Genomic DNA, 25,502 nt, shown 5'->3' with positions numbered 1-25,502 from the left:
GCCCCGCTTGCGGGGCAGCCCGCATTGCCACCCACGCCACCCCCGCCAGTCAGCCCACACGCTATTCGTTCATTTCTTTTGTCAGTTGACTCAACTGAATCGAGTTACCAAGTAGTTCTACTTTCCTATGTAGCACACGCACAAAGACATGGCTGAGGTTGACAATGGAGGAGGATCGGCTTAATGGCTTAGCTCTGTTGAACACTTACCCTGTCATTGATTTTCCCATTGATGATGTAATCAACTAATTTACCAGGAAGAATAGGCACACAGAATTCATCATTTAAGAAAGAGAACCACAATTGTAACTTTTTTTGTATCATAAGATGGCATCGTCTTGTATATGTGTATAATCCGCTTTACTTTGTATGTGACTTGATTGTTTTTTACAATGGTATGAGTAAAGGTAGCTCAAGGTATCTTGAGGTTTTTCTGTATTTGCCACTGATGCTGCCTACTTACTGTTAACACAAGTATACTGTAATATCCAAAATAAAATGAAAAGAAAAAAGAAAGCATAAGGAAACAACCATATAGTTTTGAAAAAAAAACTCTAAAATTAGCAATTACTCATACTGCTGCATAGGCTGTCCCTGCTACAGAACTATGGAACTGGTTGCTGTCTTCAGATTGTCATCCATCTGGAACAGTTCATCTGACACCAGTTATAATTGGCTTTCCAAAATGGCTGGGTGAGTGTGGTGGTTTACTGCCAAAGATGGGTGCCGGAGCAACAGGAGAAGACAGTTTGTAGGTATAAGAACTACTTTATTACTGTTTGTTTACAATCATTGGACTCTTGAAACTGCTAGCACTGATGGCAAGTGAGGCTGATACACATCATGGCATCTCCGGCCCTGCACTTTAGTGCAAGGCAAGAAAGTCCCCCGTTGATACCTCGGTATGGGCGAGGAAGGCTGGATCACCCATGTCATAGCTCCATGGAGGCAATGGACTGCTGACCTACCCATTTACCTGCATGCTCAGGTGGTAGACAGAGATTCAAAGTCTCGTGAGACAACAGAGACAGCCGTATCATTAATACAACACTAAACAACACATGCTGGACTTCACATTGCTGGACTTCACATTGCTGCCCAGCTGCTCAACAATGATGACTGGCCCAGCAGGGGTTTAAATGCAGCTGCTCTTGTCTGTCTTTATGGAAGTATTCACATTTCTATGTTGCACGGAAACATTCTAGAACAGAAGCAATGACCGAGGAGGCTGTTGTCATGCACATGTCGGTCAAGCCAGAAAGGCTTCCCAAAGGCTGGCCCCAGGCTATGACATGGGAAATGGTGTCCTGGAGTGTCTTGGTGCAGCTGAGGGATGCTGGCAGCCAATATTCATTTCCTAGTGCACTTTTTGACTCTAAGCTCTGCTACTTTCCACCTCATTACAGCTCTTTCTTGTAAGAGCACCAAAAAAAAAAAAAAAAAAACTGCCACGTTTTCACCGTATCTCAGAGGTCAAGGCACTCTGAAGAGGTACGCAAATCATGTGACGCAATTAATGAGAATTTCTCTCTAGCAATTTGAATAGTGGGAGACAACCATAACACAATGTTACACCAAACTGCACATGCAGCAGCTGTTTCTTGCTTGTGTCTGTTCTCAAAACAAAGTTTATTATCACTGGACAATAATCAGTCTTGGAGTGCAATGGTTCACAATTCACTTTCTCAGGCTTTATTTCTGCACTTCTTCCCTATAATTCTCTTACTGTGTGACAAAGCTGAAGGTTTCTATGCACCAGTGTCTGTCTCTTCTCTCTCTCTTCTGAACATTATTGGAGAATTCAAAACTTGCAAGCAAGGGAACCTGTATGAATTATATAACACTATTGCAGCTGTAAATCTACATCTACATCTACATTTATACTCTGCAAGCCACCCAACGGTGTGTGGCAGAGGGCACTTTACATGCCACAGTCATTACCTCCCTTTCCCGTTCCAGTCGCGTACGGTTCGTGGGAAGAACGACTGCCGGAAAGCCTCCGTGCGCACTCGAATCTCTCTAATTTTACATTCGTGATCTCCTCGGGAGGTATAAGTAGGGGGAAGCAATATATTCAATACCTCATCCAGAAACGCACGCTCTCTAAACCTGGACAGCAATCTACACCGCAATGTGTCACTTGAGTTTGCTAAACATCTCCGTAACGCTATCATGCTTAGCAAATAACCCTGTGACGAAACGCGCCGCTCTTCTTTGGATCTTCTCTATCTCCTCTGTCAACTCGACTTGGTACGGACCCCACACCGATGAGCAATACTCACGTATAGGTCGAACGAGCATTTTGTAATCCACCTCCTTTGTTGATGGACTACATTTTCTAAGGACTCTCGCAATGAATCTCAACCTGGTACCCGCCTTACAACAATTAATTTTATATGATCATTCCACTTCAAATCGTTCCGCACGCATACTCCCAGATATTTTACAGAAGTAACTGCTACCAGTGTTTGTTCCGCTATCATATAAGCATACAATAAAGGATCCTTCTTTCTATGTATTCGCAATACATTACATTTGTCTATGTTAAGGGTCAGTTGCCACTCCCTGCACCAAGTCCCTATCCGCTGCAGAGCTTCCTGCAGGGACTAACAAAGGTCTGTAAAATCTGCATAATCCCATTGTGTTTCATACTTCTGGAAGACATGGTCTTGATGAAAGGTGATAAGACTCTAGACACGCTTGACAGTGCAAGTAACTCCTATATACTGTTTTCCAAATGTTCTCTCCTTTTCACTATTACGAAAATAGTCATGCCTGGGTATATTGGTTTGCTGAGCACTTGCGCGCAAAAGGCAAAGGTCCTGAGTTTGAGTCTTGGTCCAGCACACAGTTTTAATCTGCTAGGAAGATTCATTACAGAAATAGTTTGACTTATCCATTTTCCCATATTGCATTTTGGTTCAATTTTACTTTGTTGTTTTCTCTATAGCAGACTCCTAATAGCTTTTGTGTATCATGTCTTATAGTGTTTAACAGTCTCACCAGCTGGTACTGAATGACCTGTCCAGATCAGTATGCAGAACTGATAATGGACAGTTCTGTCAGATCTTCAAAGATCTGATTCGGCCACATGAAAAGTGACAATTGAAACTGCCCATCGAGGCACTGATATGCATGGCTAATGTTTTTCTCTTCAACATCCATTCATCAACTAATCATATTGTTCATTATGGAGTAAAGAACCTTCTACAGTGGTTTATATGTTACTTACTGTATAGGTCACAGACATGATTTGACTGTTGTTTCAAAAATTAAAGGGTTCACTCTTTTTCATTATATTCTTCTTTTAACGAATTAGTTTCCAGACAATCTATTCAGATCAGAAACTAACACACCATAAAACTGTTGGGAACAATGGTGGCATCTGGTAACCAGCAGATACGTATCAGTGAATATACATTTTGAGTTTACATACAGAATTCCTAAGACCTAACCTGCTTCCTTTCATACTAAATATTTATAAAAATGCAATGTGATTCTGTCTTCAGCATACAGCAGCCTTTCATTGTGCTATTTGTATTTTAAGTAACAAGGATAAAATGCCAAATTTTTTGTATAATTTTATTGAATCTTCAACATTATTCTGAAGTAAGGTCAGAAAAAGATACAAAAGGTTTTTTGGAGCATAACAGTCATTAAAATATTATTACATTTTGATGAGCTATTTACAAAGAATGAAGCTGCTATAAATTACACACAAAGTTTACAGTATAGGCAATATTCCAGAAATAACTAGACTAATTTGTCCCAAGAGACTGTTGTCATTTGCTGAAGATGCTGGAAAAATCTTAAATTAATACACACTATACACATGCTGCACTACAGTATAAGATCAGTACTAAAACAACAGGTTTTATAAAGAAGCTCCATTGTGGCACTTTGAAATGGGCCAGTTTTCTGTCATCAGTATGACGGAATGTAGTATAAACAAGAAACTTGTAAACCTGTTACCATCATCAAGGGGTTAAAATTTCATCCAATGTATTTTGACACTATAACTACTCATAATTCCTCAAAAATAGAATACATTTACACATTACAGTTAAGCAAAAACTTTGTCATCTAAATGTTTTTTGTAAATACTCTATTAACAGAATGTATATACAAATAAATACATACAAGAAACAGAAGTGGTCTTAAGTAATGGAAGTTTCTGCAGGTTATGACATTTCTTTTCTTTCACAGTGTGTGTACAACCAATGACATTAACATTTTTTTGTACTCAGAGCTTACAATAGTAAATGGGGTGTCGGTAATTTTGCTTCTACAGACACCAGTTTTCCATTAACCACACTGTTTTAATATTTTCCATGACACATTATTTTGATAAATCAAACTGTTCCAGCATTTTTATTACTTATGGCCTTTACAATATTTGGAGGGGGTGCAGGGGGGATTTATGGCTAAAAACTGTTAATGAGAAGTAATTGTCACCAAAATAAAAAAAGAAAGTCTCAATGACCTTACACAATTTAATTTTAAATTGTATGTAAAATATTCTTTGCAGTTTAAACAGAGGCACTAATGCGTACTTTATTTTCTCAGAACTGCTGACAGTCTTTTGAAAGCCATTTATAAAATTATATAAAAATATACTTTGAAGTAGCACCAAAAAGGCAACATACAAGAAAGTAATATTTCGAAATTGTACTGGTTTCTTGCAGTGCACTGAGAGTGCTCTGTGAGTATTAGCACATCGAACTTCAGTTGAATAGCATCTCATTGCTAACTTCCTTTTCATCAAAGGAAGAAAAATTACCTCCGGTAACTTATAACATCACTGTTCTACAGTACATCACTTTCAAAAGTACGTCATTTAATTCTAACAATGTTAAGAATCAGTTTCACTTTCCTTTCTGAACACCACATTTGGTAACACTGGAAGAGTTCTTATTAACTTATAACAAGTAATTGCAGTTATCAAGTCCTCAGCATTTCATGATTTGAGATAAAAGGAATAAAGTAACAGCCTCACAAGTTCCCAGTTTTTGTGAGCCTAGTTACATGTTCACTTCATTCTCATTTGATGGGCAAAAGACTCCCCAGCCACTTACGTACTATGTGGCAATACTTTACACAAGGTAGATAAAAAAAGTAACAACTGTATGAAAAGTACAAAAGCACAGAAACTGAGTAACATGCTTACTCAGAATTAAAACATTATTATTCACATTAGAGACATTACTTTACTGCTTCAGATCCGATTATCAGAAGTATTAGTCTGCTGACTATGTGAAGAGTTCTCAGATGGATTCCCACCTTCTGGAGCCAACCTCTGAATTTGTAAAACAGAAGAATTTGATTCTTCTAAGAAACTCCCTTTATTTCTCATAGCGTGAAGAACATTTGAGGAATTGCATGGTTTTGTCACACTGTCTTCTCCCAGCACTCTTCCATCCTCAATGTCTTGAGTATTCATAACTGAAGAAAATTCTGATGGAAAAGAGCTGCTAAAATGATTTGTTATAAATTCGCTTTCACTGACAGCTTTAACCTCTGTCAGATTCTCACTGCTTGAAAGCAGAGTTTCACAGCTGACACTCTTCCTTGTGGCACAAGTTATTGAATCTGAACCTGCATTACACATGACTGACTTTTCTCTAACATCATGTTCTGTGTTATGGGTATTTTCTAAGCAGGATTCCAGAGAAGGACTAAAGTTCATTCTTTCACTGTTGTGTGTGTTCCTTCTGATGTTGTCTGTTGCCTTTTGTTCATCACTCGTATGAAGGTTCTTATAAATATTTTCATTTACATTTGAAATGAACTCATCACCAACTTGGGAACTGCACAGATTTTCTCTGGCTCTGTGTGTTCCTTGTTGGACCAACGGTTGTGGATTAGAACAGTTCAACAACTGCTGGAATAACAATGGATTAAACACATTTTCTAATTCAAGATCTTTACTTGCAATGTCCTTAAAATAACTGCTTAGCGAATCAAAATCATTACGACAGATTTCATCTTGGCCGGTCTTGTCTATTGTCAGTGTAGCTAACTTGTCGACTGTTTTACTGTAATCTCCATCTAACTTGTTTCTTTGACCATTTTCTAGAGTAAGATTGTCTTTCTGTATATGTAAAGTTTCTTTCTCGTACGCCACCATGTCATTCTCATTGTTAAAATGCTGGGGTTTTTCAATGAACTTATTTCTTTCCCCTGTCACACCAGATTTTTGTGTTTCACGGTGTTTCTGTGGCTCCAGAACATTTCCTGGTACAACAGTCTGATCTTCTGCATTCCATGATGAACATTCATCCCCTGCAATATCATCCATATCAAATTCAGGATCTACGGATAAATCTTCTTCTTCTGCCTCTTGCGTGACAGAATTTAAACGATGCTTAAGTCTTTGTGTTATTTCATCCAGTTCAAGCAGCTTGTTTCTGTAAATAAAAATAGAAATTAAAATTTCAGACATTTTGGAAAATATGTACAATCCGCATTTCCAAATAGCCACAGCACATTCTTAAGAACTGATTTCCAACACATCATCACCATCTTTAACTTAAAAAAAATATGTGTCAATGTGGAATGTGTCACTGTATGTGAGGTCAAAAATGAATGGGAATACTGAAAAACCCCACATTTCCAAAACACTAAACTTTTCAGGAGACGCAAAAAAAAACATTCTAGATCTTAAAATTACACTGAAATTCCAGTTTTCTGCTCATTTTTCCTTAATATGACCCTAGAAGGAATAATGTCAATGGACTGTAGACAGCCATTCCACATTTTTTTAGTGTTAAGTTAAAATTTATTTAGTGAACATGTGGAGTTTCTCGATATTTTGTAATAAATAAGTATAAATCATCATTTAACTCATACTTTATTGCAAATATGGGCAAAAATCAAACAAATCAAGCCTATTTCCCACACACTTTGCAATTATAATCCACACATAATTAATTCCTCGACACATGTTGTCCAATTGTGTATGCCAGTGTAGAAGTTCTGGGTAATTTCTTCTATTGGCAGGAATGGTAAAAATCGCTACAGGTCATGCAGTTTCTTGTCATTTACAGGCACATACTGATTCTCTCAATTCAAAACAGTGCTGACAACATAAATTTTAAGAAAGCCCATACCTTTTGTACATCTGAGAGTTTCTCTTCAGTTTAGGTGATACAATGGCTACATAACAACACAGAAAATCCACAACATATAGTGTTTCTCTAAATCACCATTAAGTTCAAAACTCAGTTTTGTCAAAAAATGGACATGTGGAGTTTCTCAGTATTCCCATTAAAACATTCTATTGCTTACATAAAAAAATAATAATAATTTAAGAACATGAATGGAAAGTACATTGACCAGATTCATTTGAAAACTTCAATAATCGTAATTGTTCAAATACTGATTCATGTACGGAAAAAACTTACAGGGTTTCAGAAGACGAATGCTTGAACACTAGAAGACATACAGAAAAATGAAAAATTTCTGTGGATAGAACATCTCTACAAGTTTTGATTCGTAATACACACTGTGGCATAGTTGCAGAGCCTATCGCTAGGTGGCAGGCGTGTTCGAACATGGCACATAATGGCATGGCATATAATGGACTAATTCATGCACTTTGTGCCCTTGAATTTGCTAAATCTGTCGGTTCAGTGATTATTTCATAACAAATAACAGGTAAAAGCTATGAAAGATAAAACAATCCATGGGTGACACAACAGATTATCTGAAGCTGGCTGCTAGGAGGTGCAAAGAAAATGAGCTAGAAATCATCTACCAGGAGCCCGAAGAAATCAATGACACACGGAAGCGAGAACTGCAGAAAACCATAAACAACATGATATGTTGGGACACATCTGGGATTGTGTTGGGATCTGTCACATCACAAATAGTGCCCAAAATAAGCACCTGTAATCCAAGTTAAAAACTTGCAGGGCCTATCCACTGATATCTGTCTATTTTCTGTATGTCTTGTAGTTTCTGCATAGTTGGCTCCTGAAACCCCAGAGGTACTTACAGTGAAACCCCTTTTCTATGTTTTCATGCTGTCCAGACTTAAAAGACGCAAAATCAAAGAAAAAGCAAAATCACAGAAAACGTTAAAATCTCCAGAATAGAAGCAAAAACATTTGTAATTGGCATATATGATTACAAATTGAAATTCTCTCCACTACATTTTATAAAATCTGTAAAAATGAAGGAAATTAAATGTACAATACAGAGTTTATACAATAATTTGTGGTAATGAATTTTATCAGATCTTAAAAAATCACAGTTGTTAACAGCAAGAAAAAACTTCCCAAAAATTGAAATTGCTATCTGGGTGTAATCAAGCTATTTTCCAACACGTTATGACCACAAATTATATGGCAAAACATGCGTTTTTGAGAGATCTTTCCTTTGTGCTCATCCAGAAAAAAAGCAAAAATTTATGAACATAGTGAATTAAACCAAAAACTGTGAAATACACTGAAAGGGATTGGAATCCAACATGTGGGCTGTGTGTTTCTCTTCTCTTGATGAGAGAAACAGGGATGTGAAAAAATGAGTTTACTCCCACAATTGACATTACAAGCTCATTAGAAGTCGGCATAGTGAATTTCTGTACACCGTGTAAAATGTCAATTTAAGGAAAGCTCAGCCGCTAGAGTTTTGCTTCATGCCTATCACTGCCGCCAATCTTTATGATCTACAGTGTGTGGTGCAAAGAACATACATGTGTGGTGTGTGTAGTAGTTGCAACAGTATCATGTCACATTTGACCACAAAAGTCTTTAAAACCCTTGTCCTATTTCTGTGCGATGTCTCTGCCATAGCACGACCTGTATGAAAAGTATATTTTCAGCACTTCCCAAAATGCTACCACCCCTACCTGCACTCCTGCTATCAAAGGGCCACTATCTCTTACCACACATCTAGCAGGCAAGTTCATTTTACATGTGTTAGTGTGGTATGGTGGCTGCACTGGCTGTTGGGTGATGCAACAAGTCACCAGCCAATAAGAGCTCAGAAATGGTCAACATTTTCTTGAAGCTGAGCAAGCAAATTTTTTGAGACTCAAGTATTTGAATTTAAAAAGTTTACGATCAATATTGTTACTGAATACAGTATGCCAGAAGTACATGCAAAAGACAAGATTTCAGTTATAAGTGGCACAAGAAAATGCCACAACCTAGTTGCATCACAATTGCGCAATGAAGCCAAATGTTGTAAGTTGTGTTGGCAACACCAATCATGGATTACATCAACATCCTCTCTTGTGTCTCCCCTCTCAACAACAACCTAAATATTCCCCCAACTCTGCCACCACTAGTGGTACAAATCATCTTTCTTTTGTGCCACTTATAACTCATTTACTCACATCAAATGTCAATGGCAGGAACAGGATGCCGAGACATCGAGTAAGAATGTAGAAACAAGGTAAACCTTACTAGGAAGAAACATAAAATCGGCGAATTTTCAGCATTGATCTTATGAGTTAGATGTTACAAATTTATGGCATAGAATCACAAAAAATGTAAAATTGTTATTCCACTGCACTAATAACCCTGTATAAATTACTGTAGCCACATCACAAAATCACTTAAGAAATCAAGTAAATGGTCAGCAAGTTGCCACATTTTCCACTTAGAATATGTCCTATCACTGTAAAACTCACTTGTTCCACATCATAGCGAGAGGTAAGAATTATGATCCACAAAACACTGAAATAAGTCACTAATGATTTTCCACCAGGTTAGCTAGGAGCCACTTCTGCACATAATTCATGTGTGTATTTTCCAACCATGATTTATTAAATGGATATTTGGAATACTTATGCCTCTTAGTGCCTGTCTTCCTTAGTACTGACATTATTGGGTTTGTCTTAAAGTCTGAGAGTAGTTTGTCTGTCTCCTATATTTCACATACCATGTGAAAGTTTTATCATGGTTTGTTTTTCCAAAGATCTCATAGTTCCGAATGAATATTTTCCTCTCCAGCTTGCTTGTATAGTCCCTCAATACTTTGTCGAATTATCCTCACAGTACACTATCCTCATCCTATCTCTATCCACATTCTCTTCCCTTTTGATGATACTGTCTTCAAGTCTCTTTCCCTCACATTGTATCTTTTCAGCCTTCCCTTCTTTCTTGACAAAACTGTGTGCCTGGAGTACGACCGGAACCTTTCTTTTCAAAAGCAATGCTTTTACCAATTGAGCTATCTAGACACAATATAAAACCGTTCTTCACAACTTCAATTCTGCTGACAGTAATTTATGAGAAGAGTAATAGCACAATTGAAAATGTGAACAATGGTCATGAGTCATGCCTGAGCAATTCATTAAATAGGAGCAAGTGTGAACTCTACTGCAAACAGAATGTGCAATCTTGACTGACAGAACATTTTATTTCTGTCTTTGTATGAGCATAAACTGTGCTGCCATTTTGAGAAGGTTGGCATCCTCTGACAAACATACTTCAACAACTTTCCACAGTTCAATATAAATGCTTAATCACTGATAGGTGCACCTCTTTTTTGTCACTGTTGCATCCAGGTTTAAAAACACTCCAAAATATGAATCACAATCTGCCAACAGAAATGCACTCTTTTCTGACTGTACCACAATCGAAGCTTGTCAAGTTGTCTTAACCGTACTCATACTCAAGATGAGCAAGATTCAAATCCCCAGCTGTCCATTATGGCTTAGGTACTGCATTCTTAAATCACGTACAGCAATTGCCAGTGTGGCACCCTCAGCCATATAAATATGACCCCATTAATTTTCTAATGCTAATGAGTGAGTTAATGGAACATTAAACTTCAAATTTATCCCATCTCTGTCAAACATATGTATAGATTCCATAACACCGTGTATGAACTGTTCACAATTTTTATATGCATCCCAAATGCTTGTCCAAGAAATCAATATAATAATGATGTTTGATGTTTTAGATTTCAAACAAAATTAAAATTAACTATATAATAATAAACATCCTTGGGGAACTAATGAGATCTGAAAATTCCATCATTGATTATGTATATATTATTCACTTTCTTAATTAAATAACCTGACTTTCTAAACTAAATAATGTCATGTGGATGAAATTATGGTTGCAAATGCCTTGGAAAACTTTTATCATTAAATCATATAATAAACAGAAACTCACTTAAGTGCACTTGAAAGAAATGAGGAGATGTCTCCAAAATCGTCAAGGGCAGGTATCGCAGAGCCAGATGCAGTAGGGCAGTGGATACCCTCAAGAGAATGATCCACTGATGATATACTGTTCGTTTCCATCTTACTCTTATTATGTTTTATGCCTGCGGTATCAAACAATGATGCTGCTTGTTGTAATAGTGGCAGTTTCTGATAATCTTCGGACAGCTGTTGAATGCTGAATCTGGTCAGACTTTCAAGTGGTGTGATGTTGATCTGTAGTAAAGATTGAATAAAGTGAAGGCAAATTCTATTTTATAAAATGATTTTATAAGTTTAATTAGATTAAGCACACTGGACAAAAAATTAAGTCACTCCCAGAAGACACCACCATGTAGCACCTCCTCTAGCATTGATGAAGGTCAAAAATTAAGAGAGGAAAGGAGTCCACAAGTGTCTGAGGTCATTCATTGATGATTAGATCCCATAGACTACCACATTGTGGGTATGCTGATTACTATATTTCACCTCATGTTCCAAATAGTCCTAGACATTTTCTATGGGATTAAGACATGCAGATTTAATGGGACAGTCGAGAGGAAATAAGGTGCTCATCAAACCAGGAATACATGCATGCAGTCCTGTGAACATGGTTGTCGTCACCTTGGCAGTTGGGAGTGTCAACAGCATTCTCATCATGAAGATATAGAAAGGCCACACTTGCACACCAATCATGTTGAAATAAATATCCTGGTTCTCAGTAACATGAATGGGTGGACCAAAGTCATGGTAAGAAAAACGCATCCAAACATCAGAGAACCACCTCCATGCAGAACTACACCATCCAATCACACTGAAGGTTAAGTGTCTAGTGGGTCATCAGTGCACTTGACACCTTGCATCATTTGAAAAGGGACAAAAGCACAAATAATCAGATCACATTACATGCCTCTAGCCTGCCAATGTCCAGTCACAACTCCAAGTCCAAATGTCCATTGCATGCAATTCACTTCACAATGTTCACCCTGAAACTGCTTGAAATACACCTGCATACACTGACAAGGTGTGACACTTATCTTCGCTTCATGTCAGTTAGAATCTCTTAAGACCACTGTTCTTATGAGGCGCCACATGGTTGAAAATGGTACACCATTCCTTGTAGACAAATTGCGCAGTCCACATTGCTGCTGTTGCTGCTGCTGCTGTTGTGTTGTGTTGTGTTGTGTTCTACTGTTGTTGTTGTTGGTGGTGGTGGTGGTGGTGGTGTCATCGTTGTCATTCTGAAGGCTAGTTTGATGCAGCTTTCCATGCTAGTCTACCCTGTGCAAGCCTCTTTGTCTCTGCATAACTACATAACTACTGCAACTCACAACCATTTGAACTTGCTTACTTTGTTCAAACTTTGATCTTCCTCTTCAATTTTTACCCCTCACACTTCCTTACATTACCAAATCGATAATTCCTCGATGCCTCAGGATGTGTCCTATCAACTAACCCCTTCTTTTAGTAATGTGTCACAAATTTCTTCACTTCAGTACCTCGCCATTCGTTATTCAATCAACCCGTCTAATCTTCAGCATTTTTTTTTATAGCACCACATTTCAAAATGTTTTACGTTTCCCTTGTCTGAATTGCCTACCATTTGCCTTTCACTTCCATACAATACTATACTCCAAACACATCCAGAAAGAGTTCCTGATATTTAAATTCATATACAGTGTTAACATATTTCTTTTTCAGAGATTCATTTATTTTCTATCGCCAGTCCACATTTATATCTTCCCTATTTCAGCCATCATCACTTATTTTGTTTCCCAAACAACAAAACTCACCTACTACTATTAGTGACTCAATTCCTTATTAATTCCCTTGGCATCACCCTATTTACTTCAACAACATTCCATTACCCTTGTTTTACTTTTACTGGTGTTCATTTTATAATCTCTTCCATTCTGTTTAACTACTCTTCTAAGTCCTTTTGCCATCTCTGACAAAATGACAGTGTCATCAAAAAACCTTCGTATTTATTCTCCCTGAACTTTAATCCCTTTTCAATTTTCTACTTGGTTTCCTTCACAGTTTCTCAGCGTACAGACTGAACAACATCAGAGATATGCTACAACCCCGTATCACTTCCATCAGTCTCCTTTTCTTGTCCTTAACACTTTTATAACTGCAGTCTGCTTTCTGTACAAGCTGTAAATAATCTTTCTGTGCCTTTATTTTTCATCTGCTAACTTTTTTTTTTCATCTGCTAACTTCAAAATTTCAAGAAGGTACTCAAGCCAACATTGTCAAATGCTTTCTCTAAACCTACAAATGCTGTAAATGTAGCTTGCCTTTCTTTAATGCTTTACTCTATCTTCTAAGATAAGTCGTAGGGTTGGTACTACCTCATGTGTTCTTACATTTTTCTGGAAGTCAAACTGATCTACCCCAATGTTGGCCTCTATCAATTTTTCCATTCTTCTATTAATAATTACCATCAATATTTTTTAAAATTGGACTTCTTACATTCTTCCTTAAGTCTGAGGGTATTTCACTAGCCTCAAACATCTTGCACACCAGGTGGAATAATTTTGTCACAGCTGGCCCTTCTGAAGATCTCAATTATTCTGAGGAAATGTTATCTACTCCAGAAGCCTTGTTTCCACTTATGTCTTCCAGTGCTCTGACAAATTCTTCTCACAGTAGCATATCTCCTATATTATCTTCACCTACTTCTTCCTCTCTATCTGTAATATTGTCTTGAAGTCTGCTCCCCTTATATATAGACCCTTGATATATATTCCATCCACCTTTCAGCTTTTCCTTCTTTGCTCAGTTCTGACTTAACATCTGAGCTCTTGATATTCATACACTTGCTTCTCAGCATCTATATTTTCCTTAATTATGCGTACTTCTACAGCCTTGCTCTTGTGCTCCTGTCTTTCTTGCGTAGCCATTTTCACTTTCTGTCAATCTCACTGTTTTAGATGTCTGTATTCCCTTTCACATGCTTCAATTGCTGCACTTCCATATTTTCTCTTTCGCCAATTAAATTCAATGTTTCTGGAGTTATCCCATGGATTGCCACTAGACCTTGTCTTTTTACCTATGTGATCCTCTACTCCTTTCCCCTTTTCACTTTTCAAAGCTACCAATTTGTTTTCTACTGTACCCTTTTCCCCTGCTTCAGATCTACATTGCCTAACAAACAACCACCTCTATCTAGTACTTTCCACTTATCCACACCCCATCTCCTTATTGTTTACCTTTTTGTTAAATTCTTTATGCTGCACCTATGGTATGGAATTATGTATTGCTGGGGCATGCACTTCATCCCACTGTGGCAAGGTCCATGGTTCATGGTTCATGGTTCATGGGTGGGAGAGGGTGGGGTGTCCACATTGCTACACCACAAAATTTGATGACTTCATTACTTCTTCATGGTGTGGTCATGGACACATTCATCACAATACCTCAATTCTGTCACCTCTGCATGTCAGCCTACACTAGTGTCCTAAAGTTACGTGTAATCATGAAAAGAGGACATATAGCTTTATCAGGGTATCAGATGGATTAATGAACAAGCTACAGCTTAATCACATGACACTTGGCTTCCACAGTGCATGAAACATAATCTTAGAAATGATCTGATAGCTAAGATACATATTTGTAAGAAAATAACACAACTAGGAAATCTCTTCCACAGTAAAATGAGCTGCCAACAGGGGATATGGCTCTCCCTAACAACCAAATATGCTGCACAGCAACGTGCAACATGGCATGCTCTCTATGAGATGGTTCAAGAGCTCTTTTGGCAGTCGATCCTATTCCTTAGCAAGAGTGGTGCAGAGGTCAGGAAGTGTCTTCGGTGAGACTGAATGCAATTCACCTCTCTGATGCATCCCAGGCATGTTCTATACGATTCAAATACTGGGACTTTGCTGGCCAATCCACGTGACAGATACCTTTACATTCAACAAGTTCATTCACCAGAGCAGCTCAATGCAGACTGGTGTTGTCGTCCATGAAGACTTAGTCTGGACCAACTGCAGCTCTGAAACGGCGACATGTGGTAGAAGTACCTTATCTCTCTACCTCAAAATGTTTACAATATTCGTCCAACCCCAAACAAAGATGTGCAGCTCCATACAGCCATTCAGCATGATGTCTCTCCACACCATGAAACCATCACCACCAAACAGGTATCTTTCCATGATGTTCCTGGTGTTGTACTGGCTACCAGGTTATCTCCAGAGTAATATGAAACAAGAATTATTTTTCCAACTGAAGCAGAATTCCTTTATGAAGAACACATTCCTCCACTCATTCATGGTCCAATTTTGATGTTGTTGACTCCACAATACATGGGTCCATCTCTGTGCTGGAGTGAGCAGAATGTGCACGGATAGACATACGGCAAACAGCCGTGTTGTTCTCTGTCTCTGATACACAGTTTGTTGGAAAACAGTAACTTCTGAGACAGCTGCAAGCTCTGCAGCCAACTGTCTTGCAGATGTACTCCAATTTCTTTGGGCAGTTTGGCCAAATATCGATCCTGCCGTAGGTTGGTTATTTTTGGTTGACCTCGTACCAGCCTATGGCGGACATCTCCTGGGTCTCAAAACAATTTCCAAAGCCTCAAAATGACATTCTGTGGCACATCCAAGGATACTGAGACTTTGGCCTTTGTCTGGCCTATTCCAGGCAGCCAAGAATTCTACCCTGCAAAACAGGATCCAAATGGCACCTTTGTGGTATTATGTTGTCAACTTCACCAAGAGACTACTCTCTGTTCACTATGCATGGACAAATAAGACTGAGATTACACACAGTTTGTGATTTCCTTTCTGTTACACTACTACTCACAGCACAGAGTACTCCTTTCCTGTACAGAGCGAACAAGTAGGATTCGTAGGTAAATATTTACAGTGACGTTGGGTGATTACTCACCTTTCTCTTTTCACTGTCGTGTTTTTGTGCTTATGCATAACTTTTCACCACTAGTGAATTTTACTATGCTGATTCCATATAAGGCAATGGCCTTGCCGCAGTGGATACACCGGTTCCCGTGAGATCACTGAAGTTAAGTGCTGTTGGACGTGGCCGGCACTTGGATGGGTGACCATCCAGCCGCCATGCGTTGTTGCCATTTTTCGGGGTGCACTCAGCCTCGTGATGCCAATTGAGGAGCTACTTTACCGAATAGTAGCGGCTTCGATGAATACCATCATAACGACCGGGAGAGCGGTGTGCTGACCCCACACCCCTCCTATCCGCATCCTCCTTGGAGGATGACACGGCGGTCGGATGGTCCCGGTAGGCCACTCATGGCCTGAAGATGGAGTGCTGATTCCATATAAACATCTGACACATTTGCACCACCTCACTTCCGTGACTAAGGTGAGTTGTGGAGGGACAGTTGACCATCAGGTGCCAGCTCTACAAGATCTGGAGTGCTCCGAAGAAATCAATGCATTATTTTAAGGGTGTGACCAATATTTTGTCCAGTCAGCTTACACTACATTATTATACAACTTAACAGATGCACAAAACTGACAACTACTTATTTGTAAACATTCACTAATAATATCATCCTAGAACCAAAAAATTTTCTCAAAAGGTGTTACACAGTTTCAAATAGATTAGCAGTAGCATCTAATTCCCTGGGTAAAAATAATGAAGCGGGACTACGAGTATGGAAAAATGAAGGGATGAGATAATCATAGCAAATGAAAGAAAGAAAATGGAATTAGACAAATTTATAAGACACTGACTTGCATAACAGTTTACAATCTCCCAATAAACTTAAATCTTTAAAACAAAATATTCTAAATTGTTAGTTTCTGCAGGCTCTGAATCCTTTTAAGAAAGTGCGAAGGAAGGAAATAAAAATATTTAATTTTTGGAACTGTAGCTCTCTTGTTTGAGGGCTAGGAGAAAAGTAAGACATGCAAAGTATTTCAACTATTAATATTCTTCACATCCTGTTCTACCATGTCTCCTATGACCTTCCATCCAAAATGACTTTTCATTTAATTCCTGCATAGTCCTTTTTGCCAGAAAATCAAGTTTCAAAAGATAGGGTTTATGTAATCTCCTGTTTATATATGTATCTGCTGCCACTTGATAGTAGAAATTTTCTCCCTCTTTATTAGACAGAATAATAAGATAGTTATATTTCACTGTTACTCTCTATTCATATCTTGCATATCGCAAGTTCTCTTGACTATAATTCTTAGATTCTCACCTCCCAAGTGCACTTGATTGATTGATTAATTAAGAGGGGTTATGGGACCAAACGGCGAGGTCATCAGTCCCGTGATTCCAAAGTTAGTCACAGAAGAAAGAGGATCTGCTAAAAGTAGACAGATCCAGTTAGGGGAGTCAAATTATAAAATAATGAACACGAAACACACACAGTAAAGGCATAAAAGGTGAGACCAAATCTAAAAACTGGAAAAAAGGAGGCGGTCATGGGGTCACAGACCGAGAAGACTGGAAAAGAAGTCCCAATCACAACCAATCTGCCCCTGCTCCAAGAATAAAGTGGATCCTTATATCTGGAAATAAAAACCACTTTCACGGAGGAAACTGAGCACTAGTTCAACCATCCTTGGATTGTCTGCTAATATTAAATTTAAGAAATCAGGAAGACTATATTTAAAATGAAGGGCCGAAAGAAGGGGATATTCCACCAATATGTGGGATATTGTCATTCTGGCTCCACAACCACATTGTGAGGATGGATCATTATGTAGGTGGGAACAATGGGTGAGCTGGGTATGATCAATGAGTAAACAGCATAAAACAGTGGACTCCTTCCAAGAGGAGCAGAAGGCAGAGCACCAAACTGCAGTAGACTCCCTGGAATCATGAAAGGAAATGGATGGTAAGTATCTGCTTCTCTAGCCAAACTGTCAGCCAGTTCATTCCCCAGGATGCCCACATGACTTGGGACCCAGAGAAAGAACTGAACAGACGGCACCCTTAAGGGCAGAGAGGAGGTCATGGATAGCAGAGACCAAAGAGTGACGAGAGTAGCATCGGTCGATAGCCTGTGGGCTGCTCATTGAGTCTCAACAAATTAAAACACTGTGGAGGGAGGCCTGAGATACAAAAAGGAGGGCCCTGTGAATGATTAGAAGCTCTGCTCTGAACACACTACATAATCCCAGCAATAATTGATGTTCGAAGCCAGCAGGAGACGTGAAAGTGTATCCCCCCCTTATCAATAGTCTTAGAACCATCAGTGTAAAAGATGGTGGCACCCTGGACCTCTGCAAGGATGGCACATATAAAACACTGGAAAACCATAGACGCGAGAGAGATCTTATGACCCTGGAGTAAATTGGTCCTAACCTGTGGTCTAGGCATCTAGGCACCATCCAAGGGGGGAGAGGGGGGGGGGGATATGGGAGGAAAGACACAGGGTGCAGTCCAGTGACTGGAGATGGAGATCCCGACAAAGGGAAGTGAGACACAGGCCAACCGGCAGTCCCACCTGTGGGTGGGTGTTAGGAGGGACACATCCCTCATTGACAAAGAGCACAGGATGGTCAGGGAATTGGCGAATGGCAACTGCATAAGAAACAAGGAGTTTGCTCCGTTGTATGGGTACAGGGAGAACCCCCGCTTAGGGGAGGAGACTATCAATGGGACTAGTGCGAAAGGCACCAATCGCCAGACGTACCCCACAATGATGGACAGGGTCAAGCAGTTTCAAAGTGGAAGGAGCTACTGAGCTATAAACCTGACTGCCATAATCTAGTCTGGACAAGACCAGAGCACGGTAAAGATGGAGAAAAGTGGAACAGTCTGCACCCCAAGATGTGTAGGCCAGGAGACAGAGAGCATTAAGCTTCAGCATACATGTAGTCTTTAAGTGGCGAATGTGGGGCAGCCTTGTCAGCCTGTTATCAAAAATAAGGAAGAGTGTGACACTTAGCACAAACTGTGTGGGATACCATTCTCCTGAATCTGAGGGGTGCTGAGTGAAGTGAAAACTCAAACCCGTAAAACACAGTGAGATAAAAGCTCGCGGATAAAAGTCAGAAGGGAACCACAGAAGCCACAGTCACAGAGGGTAACTAAAATATGATGGTGCCAAGGCATGTTGTATGCCTTATGTAGGTCTAAGAAGACTGCGACAAGGGGCCAGCCGTGAGTAAAGGCCTATCGGATGGCTGATTCCCATCTGAGTAAATGGTCAGTTGGAGAGCATCCTGCCCAGAAGCCACACTGATATGGGGACAAAAGGCACTGAGATTCGAGTACCCAAATAATCTGAAGCTGACCATCCTCTCGCGCAGTTTACAAAGTATATTCATCAGGGGAATTTGGCAGTAGCTGTCAAGAGGCGTTGGGTTGTTCCTGGGCTTAAGGACGGGGATAACTATACTGTCTCACCATTGTGATGGAAAAGCACCAGCGAACCAAATGCAGTTGAAGACACTGGGCATGTTGCCTCTGGGGTACGTCCAAGTATTGGATCATCTGGTTGTGGATTGAATCCGGGCCTGGGGCCATGTCTCAGGAAGAGGTAAGAGCCTGCAAGAATTCCAATTCAGTGAAGGGTGCATTATCCGGCTCAGCATGGTGCAGGATGAAACAGAGGGGGAGTCTGTTCAACTCTGCGCTTCTGCCAGAGGAAGGTAGTAGGATAGGAAGAGGATGCTGATGCCACTGCAAAGAGTTTTGCGAGGTGTTCCACGAGAACCAATGGATCAGTGCAAAGAGCACCTTGGAGGTTAAGACCCTGGACAGTTGACAGTCATTGGCAGCCCAGAAGGCTACGGAGCTTGGACCAAACCTGTGAGGCAGAGGCATACGTCCCCAGGGAGGAAATATAGCGCTCGCAGCATTCCTTTTTACTCCGCTCAATAAGGTAGCATGGAGACACTTAAAAAGCGAGGAGGTTGGTCTGTGAAGGGTGTTGCTTGAATCGCTGCAGCATCTGTCAGCAGTCCTAGACAGCAACAGCGACATCCTGGGTCCACCATGGTACCAGTCGATGACAAGGGGGACCTGTGGATAGGGGGACAGCAGTGCCAGCAGCATGAAGAATAGTGGCAGACACACCTTGCACAACTACAACAATGGAATTTGAGAGCGAGGTGTCAAAGTGTACAGTAGATGTATATAAAGGCCAACTGGCCCTGCGGAATACCCAACATGGGGCCTATCTGCCTGGCGGCAGCAGGGGAACAATAGCATCACCGGAAACTGGTCACTGTCACAAAGGTCATCATGGGATGACTTATGTAAGGACGCCATGAGGGCAGGGGAGGAGATCATGAAATCAATAGCAGAGAAGGTGCCATGAGCAGCACTGAAGTGGGTAGGGGAACCATCAGTGAGAAGACACAAATTGAGGTCCATGATAAGTTGGTCAATTAGGAGACCCCTATTCGTTGAAGTGGAATTCACCCACAGGTGTGGTATGCGTTGAAGTCCCCAAGGAGGAGAACAGGGGCTGGAGTAGCTGGATTAAGGTAGACAGTTCAGCATAAGGAAGTGCCCTACCTGGAGGAAGGTAGACATTGCAAATGGTGATTGCCAGAGTCGTTTGCACTCAGAGCACTATTGCTTCCAAGTTTATACATAGGGGGATCCAGTCACAATGACATCAGAGCGAACCTAAGTGCAGACCCCACCAGATGCTATCCTGGGGTTGGCACAGTTCTGATAGAACGCCCGATAACCACAAAATGTTGGAGAGTGGCCATCACAGAAATGCATTTCTTGAAGAACAAGACAGAACACAGAATAGGAGGAGACAAGACGCACTTCCAGTATATGATGATAGTAACCGTTGCAATTCCGCTGGATGATTGTGTGGCAAGAGTCCAAGTTAGACATAAAGAAGCCAAAAGGAGGTCATGTCTATCAGTCAGTAGTAGTCACCGACAAGGATGTGTTGACATCCATAAATAAAACGTCAGACTCAGGTTGCGAGAGGGGAGATGGCACTTCCGGAGCACAGGGGGTGCCTTGCCTTGGGATTTATGTTTCTTCTTTTCCTCTTTCACAGGTGGAGGAGGGCAGGGCACAGAGGGAGTACAGGCATCTGCAAGATCAGGAACCGAAAGACAGTGTGCGACCTTAGGGTGCACAGACGGTGCATCTCATGGCCAAGTGGCGGTAGGAGTCTTCCGGCCTGAGAGACACTGGGGAGAGGGGTCCCAGGAGGGAGCCCGATCATCGGCAGCTGCTGAAGAAGGAGGGGTACTTCTTCGGCCAGGGAGGGGGAGCAGCTCCTGGACGGGAGGCCATGGGAACTGCAGGGGAGGGGGAGAGGAGAGTGAGATGGGGCTGGGGTAAGGAAGAGGTAGGAGGAGGAAATAATGTAACAGAGGCAAAAGTTGAAGATAATGACACTGGATGGAGTCTCTCATACTTTTAGTGAGCCTCAGCATGAGACAGGCGATCTAGGGACTTGTATTCTTGGATCTTCTTTTCCCTCTTGTAAGCCGGGCAATCCGGCAAGTAAGGGAATGGCAGTCAGTACAACTGACACACGCAGGTGGCAGAAAACAGGAGCTTCCCTCATGGAGTGTGCATCCACAGTCATCACACAGAGGGTCCACCATACAGCGGGAAGACATATGCCCAAAACGCAAGCACCGAAAGCACCGCATAGGTGGAGGGATGTACAGCTTCGCGTCACATATGTAGTATATAACCTTGACTTTCTGTGGGATGGTGTCCCCCTCAAAAACCAGAATGAAGGTGCCAGTATCGATGCAGTTGTCTTTGCAATCCTTCTGCACACGTCGAACAAAATGAACGCCACACCGCTCCAGATTAGCCGGAGTTCCTCATCAGTTTGCAGGATGAGGTCCCTATGAAAACTCACTCCCTAGATCATACTCAGACATTGGTGAGGAGTAATAGACACCAGAACATTGCCAAGACTATCACAGGCATGAAGAGCTGTGGATTGGGTGGCAGAAGAAGCTTTGATCAACAGTGAACCCGACCGCATCTTATTAAGAGACTCCACTTCACCAAACTTGTCCTCAATATTTTCCACGAAAAACAATGGCTTTGTGGCAGTGAATGTGTCCCCATCCGTCCTAGTACAGACGAGGTAACGGGGATAGGGTTTCATCCCAAGACGGCATGCTGGCCCTCATCCCATGGCATAGCCAGGGAAAGGAAGGTTGCCGGGTCATACAAAGCAGCATTCAAATATCCTTCACCATTCGAAGAGACAGCCATTTGAGAACGGCCAGATTTTTGCAGCTTCACGTGCTTCATGTGCCAAGCATTCACCCACTCCTACCAGGGGCTCTCCCCATGGGCGCCACACAGCCAGAGCAAGAGCTGTCTGGCATGGCAGTTGTTGCCGGGAGTTCCGATGCTCCAAGAAGATAAGCAACCCCTCCTTGGCATATATGGGGAGGCAACAGCTCAGGTATCAGTGGCGTGATCCCTGTGTTGTCAGGGAGCTCAGCCATATGGGTACATAACAGCCCTACCACATGGACTGGCTACACATGCTGGTGACCTAGCAGGGTGGAAGGTGGCTACAGCTGGGAAGGGAGAGGAGAAGGAAAGGGGGGAGGAATCCACACCATAGATGGTAGGGAGGGAGTTCTTCCCCAAATGGCTCAAACTAAAAACAGGAAATTTTGAAGTGTACGTCAAACCTCAAGTGGGCACCTAAACGCCAAAAAGGATGAAAGAACAAAACTGCAACCAATACAGGTAACCAGGTGGATTCCCAGGTCGACATAAATCAGAACACCAAGAGTGGGGAAGGAGGGGGGCAACGGGGAAGGAGTGAGGATAGGGAGGGAGGGCAGGGTAAAAGAAATGCAGCCAGGGAAGGAAGAATTGACTGCAATAGCTCAGGGCCCCATCTGCAGCACGCACGATCTCATGAAAGAACCGTGAGCCCCCTGGGTGGGCCCAAGTGCACTTATAAGACATTTGCAATTATTTAATACATTCTATTTACTCCACAGTTCATGAAAACTTACTTACAGGAATTTTACAGTCTTCTCAAATTTTAAAGTGGTTTGCCCATCCATAGTTCACTGCTGGAAAGCAGGACCTTTCTACTTATTTCAATAGTTGAAATACTTTAGTTCCATAGTATTTGTTCTCTGAGCATCTAGAACTATTTTCAGAATGTTTCCTACATTTTATCCATTGAATACATATCTGTATAAAGGCCAGAAACATATATTCCTTTAACATGATTTTAGTTCATTATTTTCACCAAAACAACAGAAAGGCAATAAATTAGAACTCCATTAAATATGACAAATCAAGATAATAAGTACAAAATTGAAGAACAACTCAAGTTCACACTATTAAATGCCAATTAAAAGCTATTACGGTATCTTCCCTTGCTGACCAGATGAAATTATATTTTTGTATAAACTAAACCATCAGGCTTCTTGGTAATAATACAGGGTGATTCAAAAAGAATACCACAACTTTAGGAATTTAAAACTCTGCAACGACAAAAGGCAGAGCTAAGCACTATCTGTCGGCGAATTAAGGGAGCTATAAAGTTTCATTTAGTTGTACATTTGTTCGCTTGAGGCGCTGTTGACTAGGCGTCAGCGTCAGTTGATGCTAAGATGGCGACCGCTCAACAGAAAGCTTTTTGTTATTGAGTACGGCAGAAGTGAATCGACGACAGTTGTTCAGCATGCATTTCGAATGAAGTATGGTGTTAAACCTCCTGATAGGTGGTGTATTAAACGTTGGTATTCTGTGCCATTTCAGCCAATAAAGTTTTTGGTCCCTTTTTCTTCGAAGGTGCTACTGTAACTGGACTACAGTATCTGGAGATGTTAGAGAATTGGCTGTTCCCTCAGCTCAAACAAGAAGCACAACAATTCATATTTCAGCAGGATGGAGCGCCACCACATTGGCACTTATCTGTCCGTAACTACCTGAACGTCAACTACCCGAGGCGATGGATCAGCCGCCAGGCAGCCCGTGACAGAGCACTTCATCACTGGTCTCCAAGAAGCCCTGATCTTACCCCCTGCGATTTTTTCTTATGGGGGTATGTTAAGGATATGGTGTTTCGGCCACCTCTCCCAGCCACCATTGATGATTTGAAACGAGAAATAACAGCAGCTATCAAAACTGTTACGCCTGATATGCTACAGTGAGTGTGGAACGAGTTGGAGTATCGGGTTGATATTGCTCGAGTGTCTGGAGGGGGCCATATTGAACATCTCTGAACTTGTTTTTGAGTGAAAAAAAAACCTTTTTAAATACTCTTTGTAATGATGTATAACAGAAGGTTATATTATGTTTCTTTCATTAAATACACATTTTTAAAGTTGTGGTATTCTTTTTGAATCACCCTGTATTACTTTATCTGGCATGTCTTAACTAGATTTTTAATTTTTCATTCACTGGGTGAGTTTGAGCATTATATACAAAAGTCATGAATGATTTGTTTTTAATAATTGTTGAGAGGAAAAGTTATACATACACTGCAACATCAAAGTCACTTCACAACTGCTTATACAATTCTATATAATACTGTTTGTTACTATGTTTTCTAACTGTGGAACTACAAACTGCGTAATTTATATGACATAGTCTTTTTTTAAGTACTGTTCAATAATCCCTTATACTCTTACCTATTTGTGTCCAAAAGTGCCTGTAATGCAAAGGGTGAACAAAAAATGAGAGTGCTTGAATACAGAAACACAGAATTGCTGAGTCTCCTATCCCTGTTGTCTCAGCAGACATGCACATCTGAAACGGTAACTGACGGAATTTTTGTAGCATTCGCCAGTTTGTGCACCATTCTTGTGCTTCAAAAAAGAGGAAAGGAGAGGTTTGCTTCTCAGCCTAGTCTGTATAATGGACTATAAATGGACCACACATACGCAGCTTTTAATATTGCATGACACTACTTCAAATTTGTTTGTTATGGACTCTCTTTTTTATTGCAGGACTCAGTTTTTTAAATGAGCCACAACAAGTATATTAAAACTCTTTGGAACTAACAAACTTCAGTGTATGGACTTTTACACCCTCATCCTCATAAGTGATTGTATTTGTCTTCTAGTACTCTTCCCTCCATTCAGCCAAACAAATGCACTCTTACCTTTATTTGCCCTTTGTTGTTTCCAGTGAAATCTGTAATGTTGAACCAACCAGATATCCATGGCATTCCAAACAGCAGAACAGTTAGGTCAACAGACACATGTCCAAGTATATTATCTTCTTCTTTGCCTGAAGTCTCAGCTTTAATCCAAATCTTAAATATCAGAGACTTGCTTTTCTGGAAATGAGGTAGCATATGAAAACTGAGTACCTCAAAGAAAACACTATGAATGTTCCACAGAAAACCTGACCTTAAGTAATACGTAACTTTTTCGTTGTCAGACATAAATAATTTAGAAGTTGTAACC

At 40.6% G+C, this 25,502-nt stretch overlaps 1 protein-coding gene across 1 annotated transcript in view; it reads right to left on the bottom strand.

Moving 5' to 3' along the window:
• Window positions 1–3,623: 3,623 nt before the first annotated feature.
• LOC126251661 (C2 domain-containing protein 3-like) overlaps window positions 3,624–25,502 on the bottom strand; it is a 71,878-nt gene continuing 49,999 nt past the window's right edge. Inside the window, exons 10-12 of the mRNA XM_049952232.1 lie at window positions 25,196–25,372; window positions 11,129–11,394; window positions 3,624–6,406 (exon numbers count right to left, since the gene is read on the bottom strand). Of these exons, the coding sequence (XP_049808189.1) occupies window positions 5,215–6,406; window positions 11,129–11,394; window positions 25,196–25,372 (1,635 nt within the window). The 3' untranslated portion in view covers window positions 3,624–5,214. The remainder of the gene's footprint in view (window positions 6,407–11,128; window positions 11,395–25,195; window positions 25,373–25,502) is intronic.

Source organism: Schistocerca nitens, chromosome 4 (genome assembly GCF_023898315.1).
Source record: "Schistocerca nitens isolate TAMUIC-IGC-003100 chromosome 4, iqSchNite1.1, whole genome shotgun sequence".
In the NCBI taxonomy this organism is placed as follows: Eukaryota; Metazoa; Arthropoda; class Insecta; order Orthoptera; family Acrididae; genus Schistocerca; species Schistocerca nitens.
Note: the sequence above shows the minus strand (reverse complement) of the source record. Positions and strands in the feature narration are given on the sequence as shown.